General features: G+C 43.3%; 1 protein-coding gene across 1 annotated transcript in view; it reads right to left on the bottom strand.

Moving 5' to 3' along the window:
* Positions 1-19,645, bottom strand: part of plcl1 (phospholipase C like 1) — a 58,071-nt gene that overhangs the window by 8,998 nt on the left and 29,428 nt on the right. Inside the window, exons 2-8 of the mRNA XM_068746264.1 lie at positions 10,380-10,454; positions 9,986-10,273; positions 9,610-9,897; positions 7,501-7,892; positions 6,048-7,167; positions 5,760-5,936; positions 2,311-2,673 (exon numbers count right to left, since the gene is read on the bottom strand). Of these exons, the coding sequence (XP_068602365.1) occupies positions 2,311-2,673; positions 5,760-5,936; positions 6,048-7,167; positions 7,501-7,892; positions 9,610-9,897; positions 9,986-10,273; positions 10,380-10,454 (2,703 nt within the window). The remainder of the gene's footprint in view (positions 1-2,310; positions 2,674-5,759; positions 5,937-6,047; positions 7,168-7,500; positions 7,893-9,609; positions 9,898-9,985; positions 10,274-10,379; positions 10,455-19,645) is intronic.

The following is a 19,645-nucleotide window of genomic DNA, read 5'->3' as shown; positions in this document are numbered from 1 at the left end:
AACATGCGTAAATGTTCTGCAACACTGTTTCGGGGTCAAAATGAGGCATGAAAGAATTAAATAACTATTGGTCCACATAAAAACACACACAAATGGAAACAGAATTTACCATGTGGCAGAGGTCCAACTGCACCAACCACTACCACGCGCCACCTGTGTGTGCTTGTGTATATCTGTGTGTACGACACACTGATATACTGGCTTGATGAATAATAACTGACTGTAGCAGATGAGCAGCTGATGTCCTGGCAGAAAGACAGGCGGGACAACGAGACTGAAGCTGGCAGATTAGAAGCTACATTTGTTTAGAAATGCATTTAATCCATAAATCTGTGCTACATAACAGAAGCTAATGAAAAGCCGAACACTGCGCTGACTGTGTGTTGAATATTGAGATCGATTATAACGCCAGGACTGTGTCCCTGCTTCACAGAGCGATAGAACCTCTTTAGAAGTGTTCCTTTAATATCAAACAATGCAGTGTCAGCTGTTTTAAAATATTTTTTTCTAATAAATTTGGGATCTCAGGGTTTTCTGGAGACTTTGATTTCTCTGTAAGGTCTGGAATATTTATATATATATATTGATAATTGGTGTTGAGCTGCCCAAAGGAAACCAGGTTTTACAGAGCCAGGATACTGGTAGTAGAGATTTGGGCCTAGAATCAGGTTGAGGTTCCTGGTCTTGATATGGCTTTGAAATTTGGGCAATTTTGTTGAAAGAGGAGATTATCCAAAATACTTTTGAGTGTATAGATTATATTAATGTAACACAAGTCTTTTGAAACTAACAAGAATTCTATTCACATCACACACCCCATTTGTATTTGTGTCAAGCTGGTGGGCGCTGTGCAGCGTGGTTCTATTTTAGCTCGTATTTATGATCCGCCTCCTCCCTTCTTACTGGCTCCACTTTAGTCATTGGCGCACCTCCTCTCACCTTTTCTATCTCATATTTTACAGAGTAGTCTCAGGTAGAGTCAGAGATCAGACATCTGACCAACTGCCACTCATTACCCCAATTACACAAGTCATTTGAATAAAAGAGTTGGATAAAAACAATTCCTATTATGGTATTTATTTTGTTCTCAAATACAAAAAGACATGACCTAACCTCCCATATTGGACCATCCAAAGCAGAGATATGGCTGGAGGTGCTGGTGCAGGTTTAGAGGAAAGGCCGTCTAACACATGCTGTATAATGTTCTGGTAGCTCTAAAGAGTTTTCATTTCTTTGACTTTTTCATAAAGCATTTTCATCAACCAGAAGGATGATCAGAAAATCACAGCCCCCCACTGAGGACGCCTTCTTCTCTGACTGTGTTTAACATATAGGAAACTGCTGAGATCACAGTATTTGTCTTTCCTCTTACTGTATCTAATAGATTGTGCACTACATTGATTTGCATGGTAAATAAACAAAAGAAAATAAATTTAATATGTTTTATCCTGTGAATTCATTGCATAGAACTAGAAAAGCATTCAGAGAGCGCAGACCTCCGCCAAGCAGCTCATTCCCCTCCTAATTGGATTTACATATAAACATGGTGATCTGGATGGGTGAGATGGTGAGACAGAGGACCCCCACCCTACATGACTGTGTCAACGTGCGTAATCGTCGGTCAATAATCAACCAACTGCAATGGTAACACAAATTTCAAAGTGATCCAGAATCCAGGATCTCTTCTGGATCATCAACAAAATGTAACCGTCTGTTCCTGGTAGAATTCCCAACATTTCCTGAAAATTTCATCACAATCCGTCCTAAACATTTTGAGTTATGTTGCTCACTAACAAACAGACAAACAAACAAACGGCGGTGATTTTCAGAAAGAACATAGTATTCATATTTAGATAAATGTCGTGTAGTGGTTAGTGCTATCGCCTCACAGCAAGAAGGTTTCGGGTTTGACTCCTATCTGTGTGGAGTTTGTATGTTCTCCCGGTGTCTGCGTGGGTTTTCTCCGGGTTCTCCGGTTTCCTCCCACCTCCAAAAACATGCAGCTTCGGTGAATTTATCGCTCCAAAGTGTTTGTAGGTGTGAGTGTAAGCGTGTGTGTTTGTTTGTCTTTTGTGTGGCCTTGCGAGGAGCTGGCTTCTCATCCCGGGTGTACCCCGCATCTCGTCCTGTCGTCTGCTGGGACAGGTTCCAGCAAGCCCGTGACCCGCAAGGTGGGCAAACTGGCCCGATGGATGTCTCAATGAGTCATTATGTTATCCACATTAGCTTTCCTGTCCAAATGATGATTATTTCCTTTAAAATTACACTTTGAGTTATTTTTATAACACCATTATAGATTTCTCCTCTCACCTGAGCATCCTCACGCAGGTCTGTTGCCTCTTTGAGGGGGCCACCAGCTGGTTTGAAAGTCTCGTCTACTACCTTGATACCGGTGTGCCTCAATATGACGTACTCCCTCCCTCGCCTTCCCACCCTCCTCACAGACAGACCTCGTCGCTGGGCCTTCCCTCCTCCTCGCCGGTTGGTAATTGCCACGTGCACGAACAGGCTGGTGTGGGGAAGCAGGTCTCCCGACATGCCCAGCAGGGGCACATTGCGGTAGCCGGGCTGAAGACACTCAAAGGCTAGGCTGTACTGGCCAATGAAATCGTCTCCAATGTAGTCGTCATCTAACACCACAAAGCGCAACAAGGCCAGCTCTGGCATATTTACCTGGAGACAAGAAATGAAATGGAAAAGCTGAAATCTATTCATGCTGCTGTGAACCAGTGGTGTCAAGCATGAGCATGAATTGGATGATTTATAAACAAGCAGGAAATACTAATTTTAACAGTTGGTGATATAGGATCAATAATTGTATCCTTTTATTTAGAATTCCAATATTAACATTCTTAAAATAACAAAACCATCTCTGCTGGACATGATCTGTACACGATTCAGAAAATATATTGTTTTATGCCATGGAAACCGCCTTCTGAGAGAAATCCCACTCACAGATTCAGATTGAATTGTAACCATAGAAACAAAAAATAAAGGATAAATAAATAAAGAGCTTAAAATCATGACTAAGAACCAGCACCACTTCAGAACTCGGTCTTCTATGTAGAAAGTTTTGTAGAAAAATACTGAACAGTATTTCAGGTCTGCTCAAAATGACCTTAAGACCAACCTGTAACCATGGAAACAAAAAAAGAGAAAACACAACAATCCCTAAATAACAACTACACATCATTTCATACACACACACACACACACACACACACACACACACACACACACAGATGGATATCTGTATCAGGAAGCAGGTCATTTCCTACTGAGAATAAGAGTAACTTGCCACAAGCAAGTGTGTGTGAATGTGTGTGCATGTGTGTGTGCATGTATGTGTGTGCGAGTGTGTGCGTGTGTGCGTCACACACAAAGTCATATTTCATGAGTCTTCAGCCTCAGAGGAAAATAAGCCAGCAACACTGTGATTGCAGCTTGTATGCACTGTAATACCTCAACATTTGTGAGGTGCTTTCATACAAGCATTCAGAGATATGAGCTAGCCTGCTAGAAATATTTTGCATTGAGATACGAGCATAAATTTGAGATATGAGCACGCTTCCAGATGCTGACACTAGATGGCCGAGCGCTGCGAGCACGCTCGCTCATTCAGTGATTTTGGCTGTATCTGTTAAATTCTGAAAATTGAATGCCTTGGGAAATTATTCACTTTTTACAACTCATTTAAAGCTGCGCAGGATATATTATTGGTAAAATAAATAAATGCTAAATATAAATGTATAATTACATTGCCTTTAAAGGGCACTCATTGAAACATTTGGAATTCAACAATTAAACCTGAGAGTGTTATTGGAGGGCAAAACGAAACTTAATTTCAGTAAAAAATTTCACAAATTTTCAATGTCATGTAGAAAATAAAATAACAAAAAATATTTACTTACACAATAAAGGGTTAAGTCTAACAGGCTAGTCCTCAGCTATGCTTCTGTCAGAAATAATAAAAACTGTACCTGTCAGCCCTTTTAAAACGGTAATGCCTGAACAAAAGTAAGCTTGATGACAGACAGAGAACATGCCACATGAGTTGTGACAACTTTCTGTCATTAAGGAAGCCAAATGAGGAACGCCACAGTCATCAGAGCATCTCCTTAAATCAATGCACTGCTGACATTGCTGTGTCACAGAGCACAGCACTTAAGTCTCCATCCTCTTAACCCTCCTTTAATGCAGTTCTGTGGGGCTCTTTTTTTGTAGGTGCAAAGCAACCGACGAGCAAACAATGAATATCTGAAGTCATAACAGGCCTGCTTTGTGCTATTAACATTTTCTACTTCATACATTTTTAATCTGGTATACTCCTCAATTCATATTAAAATGCAACTATATTGATTTAGATCAACAAATCAGAATGTCACACTCCTCTTCGCTTTCAGTCAAATCCTCACTGAAGTGCGACCCAGAATGAGACATTGTGTTTAAAGGAAAACACCAATAAACAATCTGTTCCAAAACATGAACATCCTATTTTAAACCTTGTAAACAGGATTATTAGAAGATGTCGTGCATTCATGTAAATGTTCGGAACGGGTTATTGCTTTTCTCAGTATTTGCTGTATAAACAATGTGTGCATGTAAACAGCCTAAATATAACTATAGCAACATTTACCCTGGGATCGCTCGGAAGCACATGTTTTCTTTTCTGGTCTACATGTTTATGTTAATACTAAATTTAAATATTTAGCTTACACTGTGAATAATACCATCTTGTCTCGTTAAACTCACCCCCCATTGTTGGGGTTCTGAGTTTTGCTTGATTTTCATTCATTCTCCCCTCTCCCTCTCTCGGCAGTGGGCGTGGCAGAGAAGGGCTCGGCAGAGCAGACACACCTGTAACCCATCATTCCAATTACCCAACTGTTTATAATCCCTTGGTCACCAGTCTCACGACTACCAGATCACCCAAATGTCTCTCGTGCTTGTTTCCCGTTCCTGCTCTGTTTGTGAAGCGTTCCGTTCTCTGCCGTTGGTACGAGACCTCAGCTGAGTATTTGGATTTTTGTTTGTTAGATTTAGTTACCAGCTCAGCTGGTGTTTTTTGCACTTTTGTTTGGCTGCGATTTTGTTTTTTTTCTTACCGGACGTTCCAGCCCGTCCGCCCCTCAGTACCGTTTTAGACTGAGTGTTTTTTGTTTAAGAGCAATTAAAGTCTCTATTTTGTTTCCCGGCTCTGTCTCCGCATTTTTTGGGGTCTTCTCTGCTCGTTAGGCCTACGGGACGCAACACCCATGTTGGATTTAGTGTGCTCCTCCTGTTTTATACTCACAATTACCATAATGTGATCTTTCTCATTTAGTTGTTTTGGACATTGACCTGCTCTGGACATTGTTTACTCCGTTTATCTAGAGCGGTTTAATCTGCTGTTTTGACTATTACTTGCTTCACTTTCCCTCCTTGTTTCAGGTAATGTTTGTGCCTATGTTTGTTTCTTTGTTTAAAACTGTACAAAAACTATTAGGATCCAGCCGTTTTTGAATTTCAGCATTACGAGTTAAGGTCATCCTCAGCGTCTCCATCCTGATAGATTCCTGTGAAATTTAGCAGGATGGTTGGTCGTGTGGAAGAGAAGATTTCGGTCTGAGTCTGATTATTATTATTATATATATTTCTAGAACAGCAGGTGAGCCAAATGTGGAGACAAAATATCCAAAGAGTGGAACCGACATTGCTTATGAAACAAATAAACTCACAAATGATCAAATAGACTTAAATACAAGTGGAAAATGCCTTACTTGAAATTCAAAGGTCTCATCGAACAGTGGATGATCCTGGTTCTGTGCAGCTGTGCGCGTTCGTTGTTCTGCACAGTCTGCTGGGACACCGTGCAGCTCCAGAACCACATACGGGTCAATCACCTCTCCCTTTGCCCCTGATCCCAGAGGTTTGGGAAGATTATGGGCACTAATAACCTGCAGAGTAGAGTCCAAATTCAGAGTGAAAGCAAATTAGGTTTCACATGGGCAGAGAAATCGAGCCTTCATGAAATCATGAATGTTACAAAACAAAAATGGGATCAACACCTTGATTCGCAGAGTTTGAGGTGGCACTCCTGGCACGCAGCCCTGTGTGTGGGCACTGAAATATGACACCTCGTCCCTCATTACAGTGGGTCGGAGGACATAACCACACCCGCCATTCTGTGAGAAGCGGCCTCTGTGAAGGTCCAGCATAGCTCCAGGGGTCTGCTGGTTCAGAGCCACAAGCTGGAGCCCTCCTTTCCAATATCCTTGTGGGTTGGGGTTACTGGAATCGAGGCGCACTGAACTGGGTCGTACCCTACTGAGGGTGCGTTTGGTGAACATAACAAGGTCTTGTGGGCTCTCAGTGGTCAGTCGCCCCGCCTCGCCCTCCCCCAGGGAGCACAGTGTCCAATAAGGCAACTCAGAAGGTACTGGTGTGTCGGGGCAGGAGGGACTGCTGGGTGGCGACTGCTTCTGAGCCTGTTTCTGACTGGTTCTTTGGGCATAGAAGCAACGGCTGCCTGTCCGAGCGATGGCAATGAGGTCAGAAAGTTCTTTGTGGAGGCGGAGCTTTCTGGGTTGCGAAGGTGGAGGCACCACCAAGACCACCCCTAGTTCTTCCTCACCAGGGATGGTCATTCGCCGTCCTGCCAGAGGTCCACCCCCTCCAATCTCCTCTTCCTCCTCCGATACCTCCGCATCAGACTCTTCTTGCCCTGGGAGGAGCTTCTTCCCCACCACCAAGATGCGTCCCCTTAGCTGCTCAGGGGAGGGTAAGGTTGTGGCTCGCCCTCCGAGGCTGACCAGCAGGGAGTCTGGAGTGTAAAGCCTTGGCCCAAACACTTTATTTAGGTGATGCGCCATGGTGCGCTGCTGAACAGGGGAGCAACGGTGGCACAAGTATACCAAGAGTGGGTACTGAGACGTCAGGAAGGCATACTTAATGACCACCTCCAGGGCAGAGCGGATAGTGACAGGAGCACGGTGGTGATGATGATGCTGATGATGGTGGCGAGAGATATCCGGCTCATAGCCGACCCCGAGGAGAGGCTCTCCCTCCGGGCCATCAGTCACCCCCAGCTCAACGCATCGACAGCCGGACTGCAGGGCCTTGATCAACCCCCCCAAGTCTGCTCTGCCATGGACCTGATCATCCTGCAGGTAGGAGCGGTAGGAGGTGCTGAGGGAAGGAAAGCAGTATGAATGGCACTCGTATAGTCTAAGCGCTGCTATTTGTCCAACTGTAATTTGCTTTTGTCAATTTTTGTAAAATGTAAAAAATAAAAGGAAAGGAGTTTTGAGCTCTTCTAACTACAGTATCGCTACTGCTAGTCAACAACCTGGAGGAAAAACACAAGTCTGTCATTGTCGATGGTCCTAATTGCAAACGATGATGGGACAATCGCTGACAGGGACGATCTTAGAGACTGACTGTAAATGGTTGACACTGATGATACAGAATAAGATTATAGAGGCCACTTTATCTCTCATCAAACTGAATGGTGACTCGCACCTGATGTAGTAATGGCACAGAGGCATGTTCATGTCCTGACAAACTCCAAGGTGCTCCGGGTCAAGCAGCTGGCACTCTGGAGACTGCAGGTAACGAGAGAATCCATCCAGACCCAGCAGCCCTCTCTCGCGGCCTTGGAGCGAAGGCTCATAGCGCTTCAGGAGCTCACAGCAGCCCTCAGTCGTCACCAGAGATAAGCCCTGCTCTGTCTCCAGGAAGAGGCGGAGGTCCTGAGGGTCCAGACACTCGCGGTCCTTTGACAGTTGCACCAGTAAGAAGTAGACATCGGGTCGGGTGCAAAGCTCGCAGTAGGCTTCCTGGAACTCTTCACGTGTCACATGGGAGGTCAGCTTCTCCTTGCTATGCTGGATCTCCTTAAAACGCAGACGCACCTGTGGAAAGAGAAATGCGATGAAAGAGAGGCAGGATGGACCAGTTATTGATCCCAGTGAGTCCGCTGGAGCAGGTTTCTCATGCCTCACTAAAGCTGATAAATGTGATTGATCTGCAGACACCTGGTTCTAATAGGGTGTAGAAAACAGGTATGGTGAGCACTGTATACATGTGTGTGTCTGCTGCCCCGTATGGTGAAGGTGAGAATGGCTTGGGAGTGGGTGTGCCTGTGGGTGTGTATGAGGTTTGAATGGTGCACACTCACCTGGTACACGGAGCTCGGAGAGGCAGTTAGGTATCCGTAATTTTTGTTCAGCGCTTTTTCTTTATTTTATGGTTTATTTTTCATCAATACATTATTCATTTATTGCATAGATGAGGGCATCTTGCAACATATGAGGGCACTTTTCTGACTTTGTTCATCACCGGTACCGCCGTACTTGGGCATCCAATAAATACACACGTGAACGCATCTTGGATTCCGCGTCTCTGTATAGACATTTTAGCACGTCGGACAACTATGCATGACCCAACATACCTCTCAGCAGCTAAACCCGGAAACAGGCTACAAGGAAGCCGCAACATAGGGTAATATTGAAATGGCCTACATTAAATAAGGTAATGTATTAATGCTCAAGCTTCCTGGCTGATTATCCATGTCCCGGTTTCTGTCTCCAGGACCGAGTGAACCTCAGAAATACATCACCTCCCAGCCATTCTAACTTTCTATGTTTCAGCTCCAGTCTCCAGCTCAATGTTCTTCACACAAGGATGGTCGATCTCTGGGGCTGTTGCATGCTGGGCTAACTCTTCAGGGGCTGTCCCCGTGGCTTGATATGTGCGGCCCGGCTCCTCTGGTCTCTGCTGGGTGGCGCATGCTTCTCGGGCGGCCGCCGGTGTTCCACTAGGTTGCCATGCCGGGGTGCTGGCCCATGAGTTCGGGATGGCACTGAGCTGGCGCAGTCTGTCACTCCTCTGCTGGTAGTAGCGGCCCGGGTCCGGTTGGTGACCTGGCATGGCCATGGCCCCCTCACCTCCCCTCCCTCCTCCCTGACCTCTCTCCTCCTTGGTGATCCAGACTTTCCTCTAGAGATGGATGTGAACCTGGTGTATTGGGACAACTCTTGGTGATGAGTGGATGGAAGGGGTAGAATTAAGGGGCACAAATAAATCCATTGCACTTTCTTCTCAGAACACTGTGTATTTGTCAGTTTTTGTTTGTCCATGTTGTATGTTCACTGCGGTGTGCACAGCCCTCAACGGCGGTAAGCAGGTAATAAAACCAATAAAATATGAATAGGCTAGTCTGCCAAGAGGGCAGGTGACGGTCACAATCACTATAAGAATAAAAATTGCATAGAACTCTAGCAGTGACTGACGTTGTGTACGTTGTCAGTGTGGAGCACGAATGCAGACAAGGTAAAAAGAGAAAAGAAAAAAAAAGAAGAAAAAAATCCATGTCCTTGTTTCTTCTCTCAGGACACATCCTCCCCACTATGACTGGCTGTTTGTGTTATGTTAGGGGTGTTTCAGTATGTTAGCATCCTCCTGGAGCCAGCCGCTTCTTATTTTTTAAGTTATGGCTTCTCTTGCTTGAAGGCTTTACAGTTCCTGAGCAACTTCTATACCATCATTAATTGCTGACTTTTTGAGCAGACATAGACATCATAGTTTGACCAAACAGTTTGCAGACATAATAAGCCCAGCTGCCCTCACCTTTGCTTCCTTAATGCCCGGGTAAAGTCTACAGATGGTAGCGACAGCCACATCCTCAGATACGATGCCGTAGCCATCTTCATCTACCTGGGAAAACTCTGCCGTAAGCCACTCGCTCCTCATCTTTCCTCCCAGACTGCCTTCTACAGCCAGACCCCCTTCAACCAGTGTTCCTCCTTCACTTCCTCCCCCAGCAGCCCCAATGATTGAGGGATGAGCCAATAGGTAGCGAAGTCCTGTCACCCAGATGTTGGCTACGTCTGCAGACAGCGCAACCAAGTCGAGAGACTGTGGAGACGGACAGATAATAAAGTGGATATAAGGTGATTGTAGTAGATCCTCAAGAATAAAACAAGCCAAAGAATGAATGCAGTACCTGGTACTCATCCCCGTGGATGACAGAGAAGGCTGCTTCCTCAGCCAGATGTTCAGACAGAGGACCGCTATGGAGGAACGTCTCAGTACTCTTCCCGGTGCGAACCTCACGTATGCTGGAGACCTCCAGCTTGGCCCGATCCACTTCCTTTTTAGATGGCTCCCAGCGTAAACAGCTGAGGTCTGAGTCCAGCGTGTAGAACCGACAGTAAACTCTGGAATTAGGCCGGACCTTCTTCAGTTCACACCCACCCTGCATGAATGCCAAGCAGTCTGCTGCACTGCTCACCTGGGATAAAAAAAATACAATAATATAAAAAATCGGTGAAAACTTCATTAAATAATTTCAAGTACAACCGCATGTTTTATTATGTAATTTCGTGAAACAGATCTACCTTCTTTTCAGAGGGCATGCTGCTGAAGGACACCGTCTTCTTCCTGCCTCCTCCCACCTTCTGGATTGAAGGATCCTGCAAAAAGATGCAGATAGCCACAAGCTCATTCTATAAAGACAAGGATGTGTTTTTTACATGGTAATAGCAGTACCATCAAATCTAATGTAAGGTAAGGTACAGCTGGTCAAAGGATTTAACGCTTGTGTAATTTCTCTCACAGTCAAAGTGCTGATGGAGTCTTGATGAAGGCCCGTGCTCACATTCATGGCATTACATGAATAAGGATTTTAGTCGTTATTGTTTTAAGCTTTTAGAGCACATTCATGCATCCAACAGTCTCATCCTACTTTAAGTATTGAGGACTTTTCTTTCATACTTTTTGTAATAATAAATGAAGTTCTTGATGTTTTGCTCTTCTTAATCTGCTGACAATAGATTTAGATTTTCGCTGATGCTTCTTTCACATTGTAAACTCAAATGAAATTGTATTTTTGGGCCAGAATGCAACACATGATGCACTTTAGCCATCATGGTATAATTCAACACCCTGTGTAATTCCTGGAGCAACAAGGTGAAATAATTAAAGGGTATGAATATTGTGAAAAATTAGTTCCTAGGTCAGGAAATGTACATAAATCCACCTCAAGAACATAAAGAAAACTTTGTGGCGGCTTGAGCCAAGCTAGCTTAACAAACATGGAGAATTCTTCTGCCTCGGTGGAGATATGCACGTATGCCATTCAGTATTGTTATATGGTATCAATTTGCAATCATTCGTTTCTATCCGTGTATAATGGACCCAAATTACTTTAAATGTTTCAATATTTCCATTTACTGTGACAAGTTATTAAAGCAATTTTAAATGGCACATCATCAACTTAGATTTTAATGTTCCTAAATTTAAAAAGTTAGGAAAAGAGTCAGATCATAGAGTATCGCAGATGTAAAGAGTTGAAGCAGCTGTGACAGATTCATGGAAACCTCCTGTTTTTCCCAATCCATCAATTGTCATCGGAATACGAGCAAATAATCCAAATCGATCTGCCCTGTTTACAGCAAGAAACCTGTTTTTGACATTTGTTCCTCTTCTTTCCTTGTGAAGGCTTTTAGGACCATTTGATAAAATGATGTCAAAGTTTATTGCTTTAGATGTGGGGATTAAGTCAGGTAAACAATATCCGGTTTATCCTTTAAAAATGTATTTTACACAAGAACCTCACAGAAATTACTTCCGTGTTTTGATCTTAAGGCTTCAGGCTAGACGACGAATAATAGACTTTTAATTATTTTATCTCTCAAATTTGAGAATGAATTATGTTATTTTTGATTGTTCTTTTCTGTGCAGTTACATGGACATGTTCTCCTTGAATATGAATGCATTTTCATGGGAATAATATACTTTATATGTTTTTTTAGTGTTAGACCTTTCATTAATTATACTTCTTTCACCATTAATTAGGTTTTAGTGACACCCTTTGTGTTCACTTTAAACCAGGATGCTAACTCAAACATTGAGATCATTCATTGTGTACATTTACCCGAAGGTTTTGCAATTAAATAAACCTGACCTGATATGAACAATATGTTTAACAAAAGTAATGTTTTCCTCACTGGAGAAGTTGAGTGTATTTATGGGCAAAGCACTGGTAGAAAAAAAAATGGTACACTGAGAACAGGACAAAAAAACAGGACAGAAAATGATTACCCCAAACAAAGGAAGAGAAGATTGTTGCCTTGTCACATTCACAACAGGACGATTTGGTGATTTCTAATTCTAACAATTCCACGACCCGGACAGATGGTTTTTTTGTCTTCGTTCACACAACTGTGCCCCAAACGGTGTTTTTTTAAGTTCAGCTCAGAGAAACCAGGTCAGCTGGTGTTTATGTGGACGGAGCCAGGCGTGGGCGGCGGCGGATGTTAGCAACGCTTAGTGGCGGCGTGAGCGTTTGGGAACATTGGTTGTATTGGCTCTCATTAATCCAGTGCGTGCATGCACGAACAGTGCATGTGTGCATGTTGCCAGTGTAACGCTAGCATCTCGGTGCATGACCGCGATGCCATCCAGGAAACTATGGCCACGTCCACATTAAGCTTTTAATGCAGGGCCTCTATTGGTTAAAATCCACAGCCTGCCTTCACCTCCTGCTCTGCAACTTGTTTTACTCCTGCACTCTTCTTAGCTGTGATGGGATCATTCTCTCCATCACTGAGCTGCTGCCATGGAAAAATGTCAGCACAGATGAAGAGATGTGAAAGAGGAATGGACCCATTCGCAGGGGAAAAGAGAGGAGACTCAAGAAAGGCAGAAACAAGACGCGTTAAAAAACAGCAGGACATTCTTATTTTGCGGAGGAAAGGACAACTAACCAAAATAAATGTATGGAAGATGTACTAAAAATATTGTCAAACTCAATAAAATAGATGGAAGCTGGGAGACATAAAGAGACTGACATGCACCAAGTAAGAAGAGCAGGGATGAGGGGATAGGAGAATAAATGGACCTGGAACAATGTAGTAATCAGGAAAGTAGATTAAGCACTTGGAGCAGCTGAATCACATGCGTTTCAGCCATAGAGAGCCAACAATACTAACGCTTTTACTGCCATGTGTAATAGACATGTAACTCAAGGGGCAGCTGAAGTAAGGAGAGGGTCCTCAGAACCGAGTGGTTGCTGGCTGAGACTCATGGGATTCTAGCGTCATCATTCTATGACCTTCATCGCTGCAGCAGTCTGCAACAGAATGTGAAGAGGCAGGGATGACGCTGAGGATGTTGTTCTCAGGCAGGAATACAGTGGATTTACTCCTGCAGGGTGTGGTCCCCACATCTCAGGGTCCGTTGTAGCGGATAACTGTGATGAAGAGGGAGCTGACCAACCCACAGGTTCAACACATTCAGGGATGAAGCAATGAAAGTCCACAGGACCTGCAGGACCAACCTGACTGGCACTGACGTGACCCAACGGACCTGCAGGACTTAGAGGACAGTCCTAAACTTTATGGAGGTACTCTCCAAATGTAATCACCAATCCCCCACATAGAATATGAGCATGAAGCTTCCTGGCCGAGTGATGCCTCTCACCATATTGAGGAAAGCATTCCCTCCGCAGTGGTTGTGTGGGGCTCCTGGGACAGAGAGTGAGAGGAGCTTGCACCTAAAAGATGGGTTTCTCCATCATGTGTGGATTTTTGGGAAGTACAAGCTCTAGAAAACAAATGATCACTTGTGAATTTATCATAGAAGGATGAGGAGCAGTTACATGAACAAACATTTACAACTGTAACAAACTACAAACGCACTATAACCGCATACACACCCACTGCTTCGCCAGCCCTGCGTGTTGCTGTATCCAGTCTCAAAGTGTCTACGTGTTAGCCTCATCCATAATGCTGCCACACACAGAACAAACAAATCCAAACCCAATCTGATCCCATGATGTGGCTAATGATCCCTGAGTGCAGAAGATTAGCACAGTAGATTACTGCAGTGCTGCCTCTAGCCACTTAGATTTCAGACTGATGAATGTTGTCAAACCATCGTCATTTAGTCAGGGTTAGGTCTAATTTTTGGATGGATGACTACAATATCATATGCAACCATAATTTATGTCATGATGAAACTAATAATTGTCCATCCATCCATTTTATTGTACGCTATTGGCCATGCTCAGAACTCTACCGGAGACTGCCAAAGCAGATAGGAGAGCATCCCTGGCTAATGTGGTCCATGCTTACAATTGTACACTTAGCGAGGCCACTGGTTATGCACCCTACTTCCTGTTGTTTGGTATGTTGTCTCCTTACAAGTACATTCTGTTAGGTTGAAGGATTAGTGATGTACCTGGAAAGCAAAACACTTCACAATAATTCAACCTGACAGACAACTGAAAGGGTAGAAAAAGACCAATAAGCCAAAGTTAAATAAGAGTGCTCAACAACTACTGTAAACACATCTGTGCACATTTATAGAGTTGGCTTGTGTTTCAGTGCGTAATAATTTATAGCAGGCTTGAATGAACAGGCGTGTTGCATTAACAAAGCTAGTCTCAAACTTCAAACAAGGAATGGAAGGCCAGTCTAGCGTGGGCAGGAATTACACAACATAAATCATATGAACAAACTGATAGATTGACAAACCACCTGTTAAACCTAGACTGTGGAGAGCGCAGGGAGAAACAGGTTCCTGAAATATTTAGAGCCCAATTTCAAGCACGACTGTGTTTCAGTAATGATCCGGGGACACCTTTCTGGATAGATTCAGTATCAAAGGACATTTCAGTATATACATATTGAATGTGTCCTTCTGTCCAACACTCACACCTACGATGTTTGGATGAAAACACGAGTAACATTAATTAGAGTCTGTCAGTGCCTTTACAATATTTATTGAAAGTAGGAGTTACATTGTTATCGTCCACTGGTGCGTTCAGTCAGGTATGACTGATGGGCTTTGGGTATGATTGCCAGTGTCTCAGCTCTTCCTCTTCAGATTCCGAACCAATCAGAGCCTGAGTTGATTCTTCAAATGGAACCACCGATGGCCACAGCCCTGAGAAGCTGCGACCTTTACCACAAACTGATTTATCTCTCTATTATGTCACCACACACATTATACCAATGTATACAGCAGCTAGCAGCATGCCGCTCTACAGAAGGCTACCTTATATCCTGTCAACTTTTTAGGGTGTTGTTCACAGATCCAGACCATTAGAGCAGAATATCGATAAAGCAGGTATTTCTAAATCCCTATAATGTTCCCTAAGGAGGGAAGCTTCGATTTGTTTTGTGACCTCCAGCTAGGGGGAGGTCAACGACTGTTGACCATCAGTGATCTGACAAACAGCCATGTGGTTTTCTGGGATGTAAAACCATGTTTGACTTCCACAATGTCACTCTGGTCTGCTGTGACGAGATCAGTTACACAGCGCTCATGATGTAATGGCATTAGCGGTAGGTGAATGACAGCTGTCATCTGTACGCTGTGGTATGTAACTGAATCGTTTAGACGAGCAGACACCAGGAAGTCGATGATGATGATGATGAGTCAGCACACGTCTTCAGCACGACTGTAGATTTCCTCCACACGTCTAATCAGCTTGTCTGACCCAAGAGGAAATTACTTTAATCATGTTTAGACATATTTTGGAGTAAGTTCTCACATTGTTAAAAAAAATGTAAAAAGTTACAGGACCAAAATTTAAGGGAAATGTCTGCTGGCTGTAGCAATAATCTACCCAGCAACATGTTGATTCATCATTATCTTCACATAAAGATCTACATGTATGAAGGAGCTGAGTCTGTTCCAACGTTCCAGGCACTCCTATAGCAACATCTCCTTCCTGTCTGCATGACGTCATCTCTTTAGCGGCCCGCTTTCTTTCTTTCCATCCATTTGTGTTGTTTTCCCCTCCCATTTCTCTTCCCTCCTTCTGTCTCCTAGGAGTGATTGTCCTCCCTTACCCTCTAAATCATATGTGTCAAACTCAAGGCCCGGGGGCCAATGTGGCCCGCCACGTCATTTTTTGTGGCCCGCAAGAGCTTTGTGCAGACATTTGTTTTTGTAAAATGCTGAAAAGTAAAAGTGAATCAGAGTTGATGTGTATTTGTAACTGATTTTTAATCTGTAAATGGGGTTTCAATGTTAAAATTAAATATTTGTTGCTGACTCCATTCTGGATCCGACCCAGTTGATATCCAGTGGTGAGATAGAGGCCCCCACCCTACATGACTGTGTTAAATTCCCTAAATATCAGTCAATAATCAATGGCGATTACATAACCTCGGCGGATATTTTTACAGCAGTAAGGTATCGATATATTTTTAGAACTATGCAATTGCATATGCAATATTTATAATTTAATTAAGTATGTAGTACTAAATACAGTTATTTAGCAGCATGTTAAGGAGTAGTTACAATTTATTTATAGTTACATTCACACGATATTACATTTACAACTGGCCCCTTGAGGGCAACCATAATGCTGATGTGGCCCTCGGAGAAAATGAGTTTTGACACCCCTGCTCTAAATGCAGCACCTCCTCACCTCTGCTGATGCCTACTCCTTCTTTCTTGTCTTTTTCCATATCTTCCATTCTTTTCAGACGTTTGGTCTCCATTCCCACACTCTTTTTCGTCATCCCTCCATACAAACATTAGTGCAATCAAAGGAAGCCTGGAGGGATCTTTAGGCAGTGGCCACAAGGGGCCCTTATCAAAAGCAATGACACACTTTCAAGTCAAAAGGACATTTGTTATATAACGGATTAAAGCTTCTCTGGTGGGCATCGACCAATATCTACAAATGTACACACACATAAATGCAAACAGAAACCACACGCATCGAGGTGGGAGGAAAGATTAAGGTGGAACTGAGATCAAGAGAAGGGGTGAGGAAGAAGATAGAGTGACAGATTAAGAAAAGAGGATGCAGAGATATGTGAAGAAAAGATGATCAAACACAAGGGCAGCAGAGATGAGAGGAGAAGTCCAAGCTGAGCATTAAAGGAAAAAATAATTGAATGGATGGAGAAATGGTAGACCGGTCAGGCGCCCTAAAAACACAGAGACCCTCAGAGGTTCCACAGAAATCGACTGCTGCAACCATAGGAAGGAAGGATGACCGGGAAAGGAGGAGAGATGGAGAGGAGAGAGTTGGATGGCAGCCGTGAACGCTTCTGAAAAGGGGGTGTTTGGTAAATGGCACGATTAATCTCGGAGTGAGGGAGAGGAGGTGGAGAAAATGCAGAAGAGGAGGAAGAGTGAAAGCTCATTTTGAATAATCAAGAGAGATTAAGGGAAATTAGACTGAGCTTCATCGTGATTCAAAATGCATCTGACAAATGATGTGGACATATGGACCCTGCATGACAAGTAGAGAAATGTTCAGCTACTGTGTGTGTGCGTGTGCGTGTGCGTGTACGTGTGTGTGTGTGTGTTAGCAGCATAGACGGCTCCAGCAGCCAAGCAACAGTTCTGTCAGATGAGAGAACTGGCTAAGACATCAGTTACGCAACGTCCTCCAAAAACCAACGTACCGACTGAGACAGGTCAGAGCAGTGACTGGACTACACACACACACACACACACACACACACTGTTGGTGTTACACTCGCTCTGTTTTCGGTATGAGTTCCGCAGCTGCTATTGAAGGACACTGGATGTTTTAATGCAGCGGTCCCCAGCCCCCGGGCCGCGGACCGGTCGATGGGTCATTTGATACCGGGCCGAACACAAAGAATAAATCATTTTCCTTTTTAATTCTTATTTATTTCGTATATTTACATTTTATTTTAATCATTATCCGAGTCTGAACAATGTAAAACATTGTTGTTTTTAAAAAATTATCTCCGTTACATCTCTGTAACTGATGCTCGACTCGCTCACATGATACATCAACGCTAATATTAAACCCACAAGCTCGCAAAGTGAGTAAAAGACAGACGTCTTTGGAAAGTTTCTTTGCAAAGGGGAAAAGGCCCAGTGAGGAGACAGAAGAAGAGCCCATGACCGCTAAGAAAAAGAAAGCTGCATTTAACAGACAATACCAGGAGATGAATATGGATTTATGGCGACGGCTGATTCCCACGCACCAAGCCTGCTCTGCATAAGATGCATATCATTTTATTTTGTTGTATTTATCCGCCACACTTTAAAGGCCGGTCCGTCCAAATATTGTCTGACAATAAAACCGGTCCGTGGCGCAGAAAAGGTTGGGGGCTCCTGGTTTAATGAAATAATCTCATTTATTCTGAACAAACGAACATGGAAGTTGTTTCGCCTGTGATTCACTGAATGTGTGTCTGAACTGGGTAACCCATCATCACACCCACTTCCCCTGAGAGGGCCTGAGAGCGTTTCAGCAGACAAGCCGCTGATGAGTCCGCTCCTGTATTAAGGTCAACCATAAATCTCTTCATCACTGTGGTCAGTCCTGCTCTGACAGCATTTCTACGTGAGTTCCCAGGGTTATGAGCGTCATGACTTCATGCAGCTGCGAATGCTTTTCATTTAGAAACACACACAACGTGATCAGCTACTCCCTTGAGCTTTTAAACTGTGTGTAGTTTAAACGCACACCGTTCACGTCTCAAGGTCAGTGGGTGTGGTTTTACGCATGAAATATGTGTGACTTATTCCAGAGCTCTGCTGTGTGTCCTTCCTTCAGGCACAATTAATGCACACGTACGTGATTTAGTTACTGAATCAGGGCCAAAAACTAAGAAATTGAAATTATGAAACTCGAAAAGCTCTCAGAGAGCACAGACCTCCGCCGAGCAGCTCATCCCCCTCCTGATTGGATTTACACAGTCCACATGGTGATCTGGATCATTATAAAAAGGTTATACATTTTTCTATAAAAATGTTTGAATCCGTAAATGGAGTCTTCAATGTAAAAAAACAAACAAAACAATTCAAACTCAATTCTGGATCCGATCCAGATGAAATTCTGTGGTAAGATAGAGATTCCCACCCTACATGACTGTGTCAAAATACATAAAAATCGGTCAATAATCAACCAAGATATTAAGGAACAAATTTTGAAGCTCCATTGATTGCAATGTTACCGAACATTTCCAACTGACCAATAATCCAGGATCTCTTCTGGATCATCAATACAATTTGAGCATCTGTTCCTGGTAACATTCCCAACATTTCCTGAAAAGTTCATCAAGATCCATCCAGAACCTTTTGAGTTATCTTGCTAACGGACGGATGGACAAACAAACGCCTGCGATTACGTCACCTCCGTCTCGGTGGCGGCAGAAACAAAGGGGGCATCCTGTTTGTCTGACACAGCAGATGGATAAGATGAATGAGATGAGACTTTATTTATCCCCAAATGGGAAAATAGTCATCATCACAGCAGCCAAAAAAATATAAATCTCATAAACATATTAAATAAGTGGGTAGTGCTGTCGCATCACAGAAAGAAGCCGGGTTCGAATCCTATTTGTGTGGGGTTTGTATATTCTCCACGTGTCCACGTGGGTTACCTCACACCTCCAAAAACATGCAATTTAAGCCAATTGATTAATCAAAATTGTGTATGAGTGTGTGCGTGAGTGGATGCATGGAAATTAAAAGAGAAAATGAATGAAAATGAAATTATTCAAAATACAAAACAATAGAAATATACACACAATTCTGGCGACTCTGTGTGATATATATATATATATATATATAAATATATCTCACACTCAATTGTAGACAAAAAGGAACAATCGAGTGCCGGATGGGGAAAAAAGACAAAACCAAATGAAAC

This window comes from Brachionichthys hirsutus, chromosome 12 (assembly GCF_040956055.1).
Source record: "Brachionichthys hirsutus isolate HB-005 chromosome 12, CSIRO-AGI_Bhir_v1, whole genome shotgun sequence".
Classification (NCBI taxonomy): Eukaryota; Metazoa; Chordata; class Actinopteri; order Lophiiformes; family Brachionichthyidae; genus Brachionichthys; species Brachionichthys hirsutus.
The sequence above is the reverse complement of the archived record's forward strand: the minus strand, read 5'-3'. Positions and strand labels throughout refer to the sequence as shown.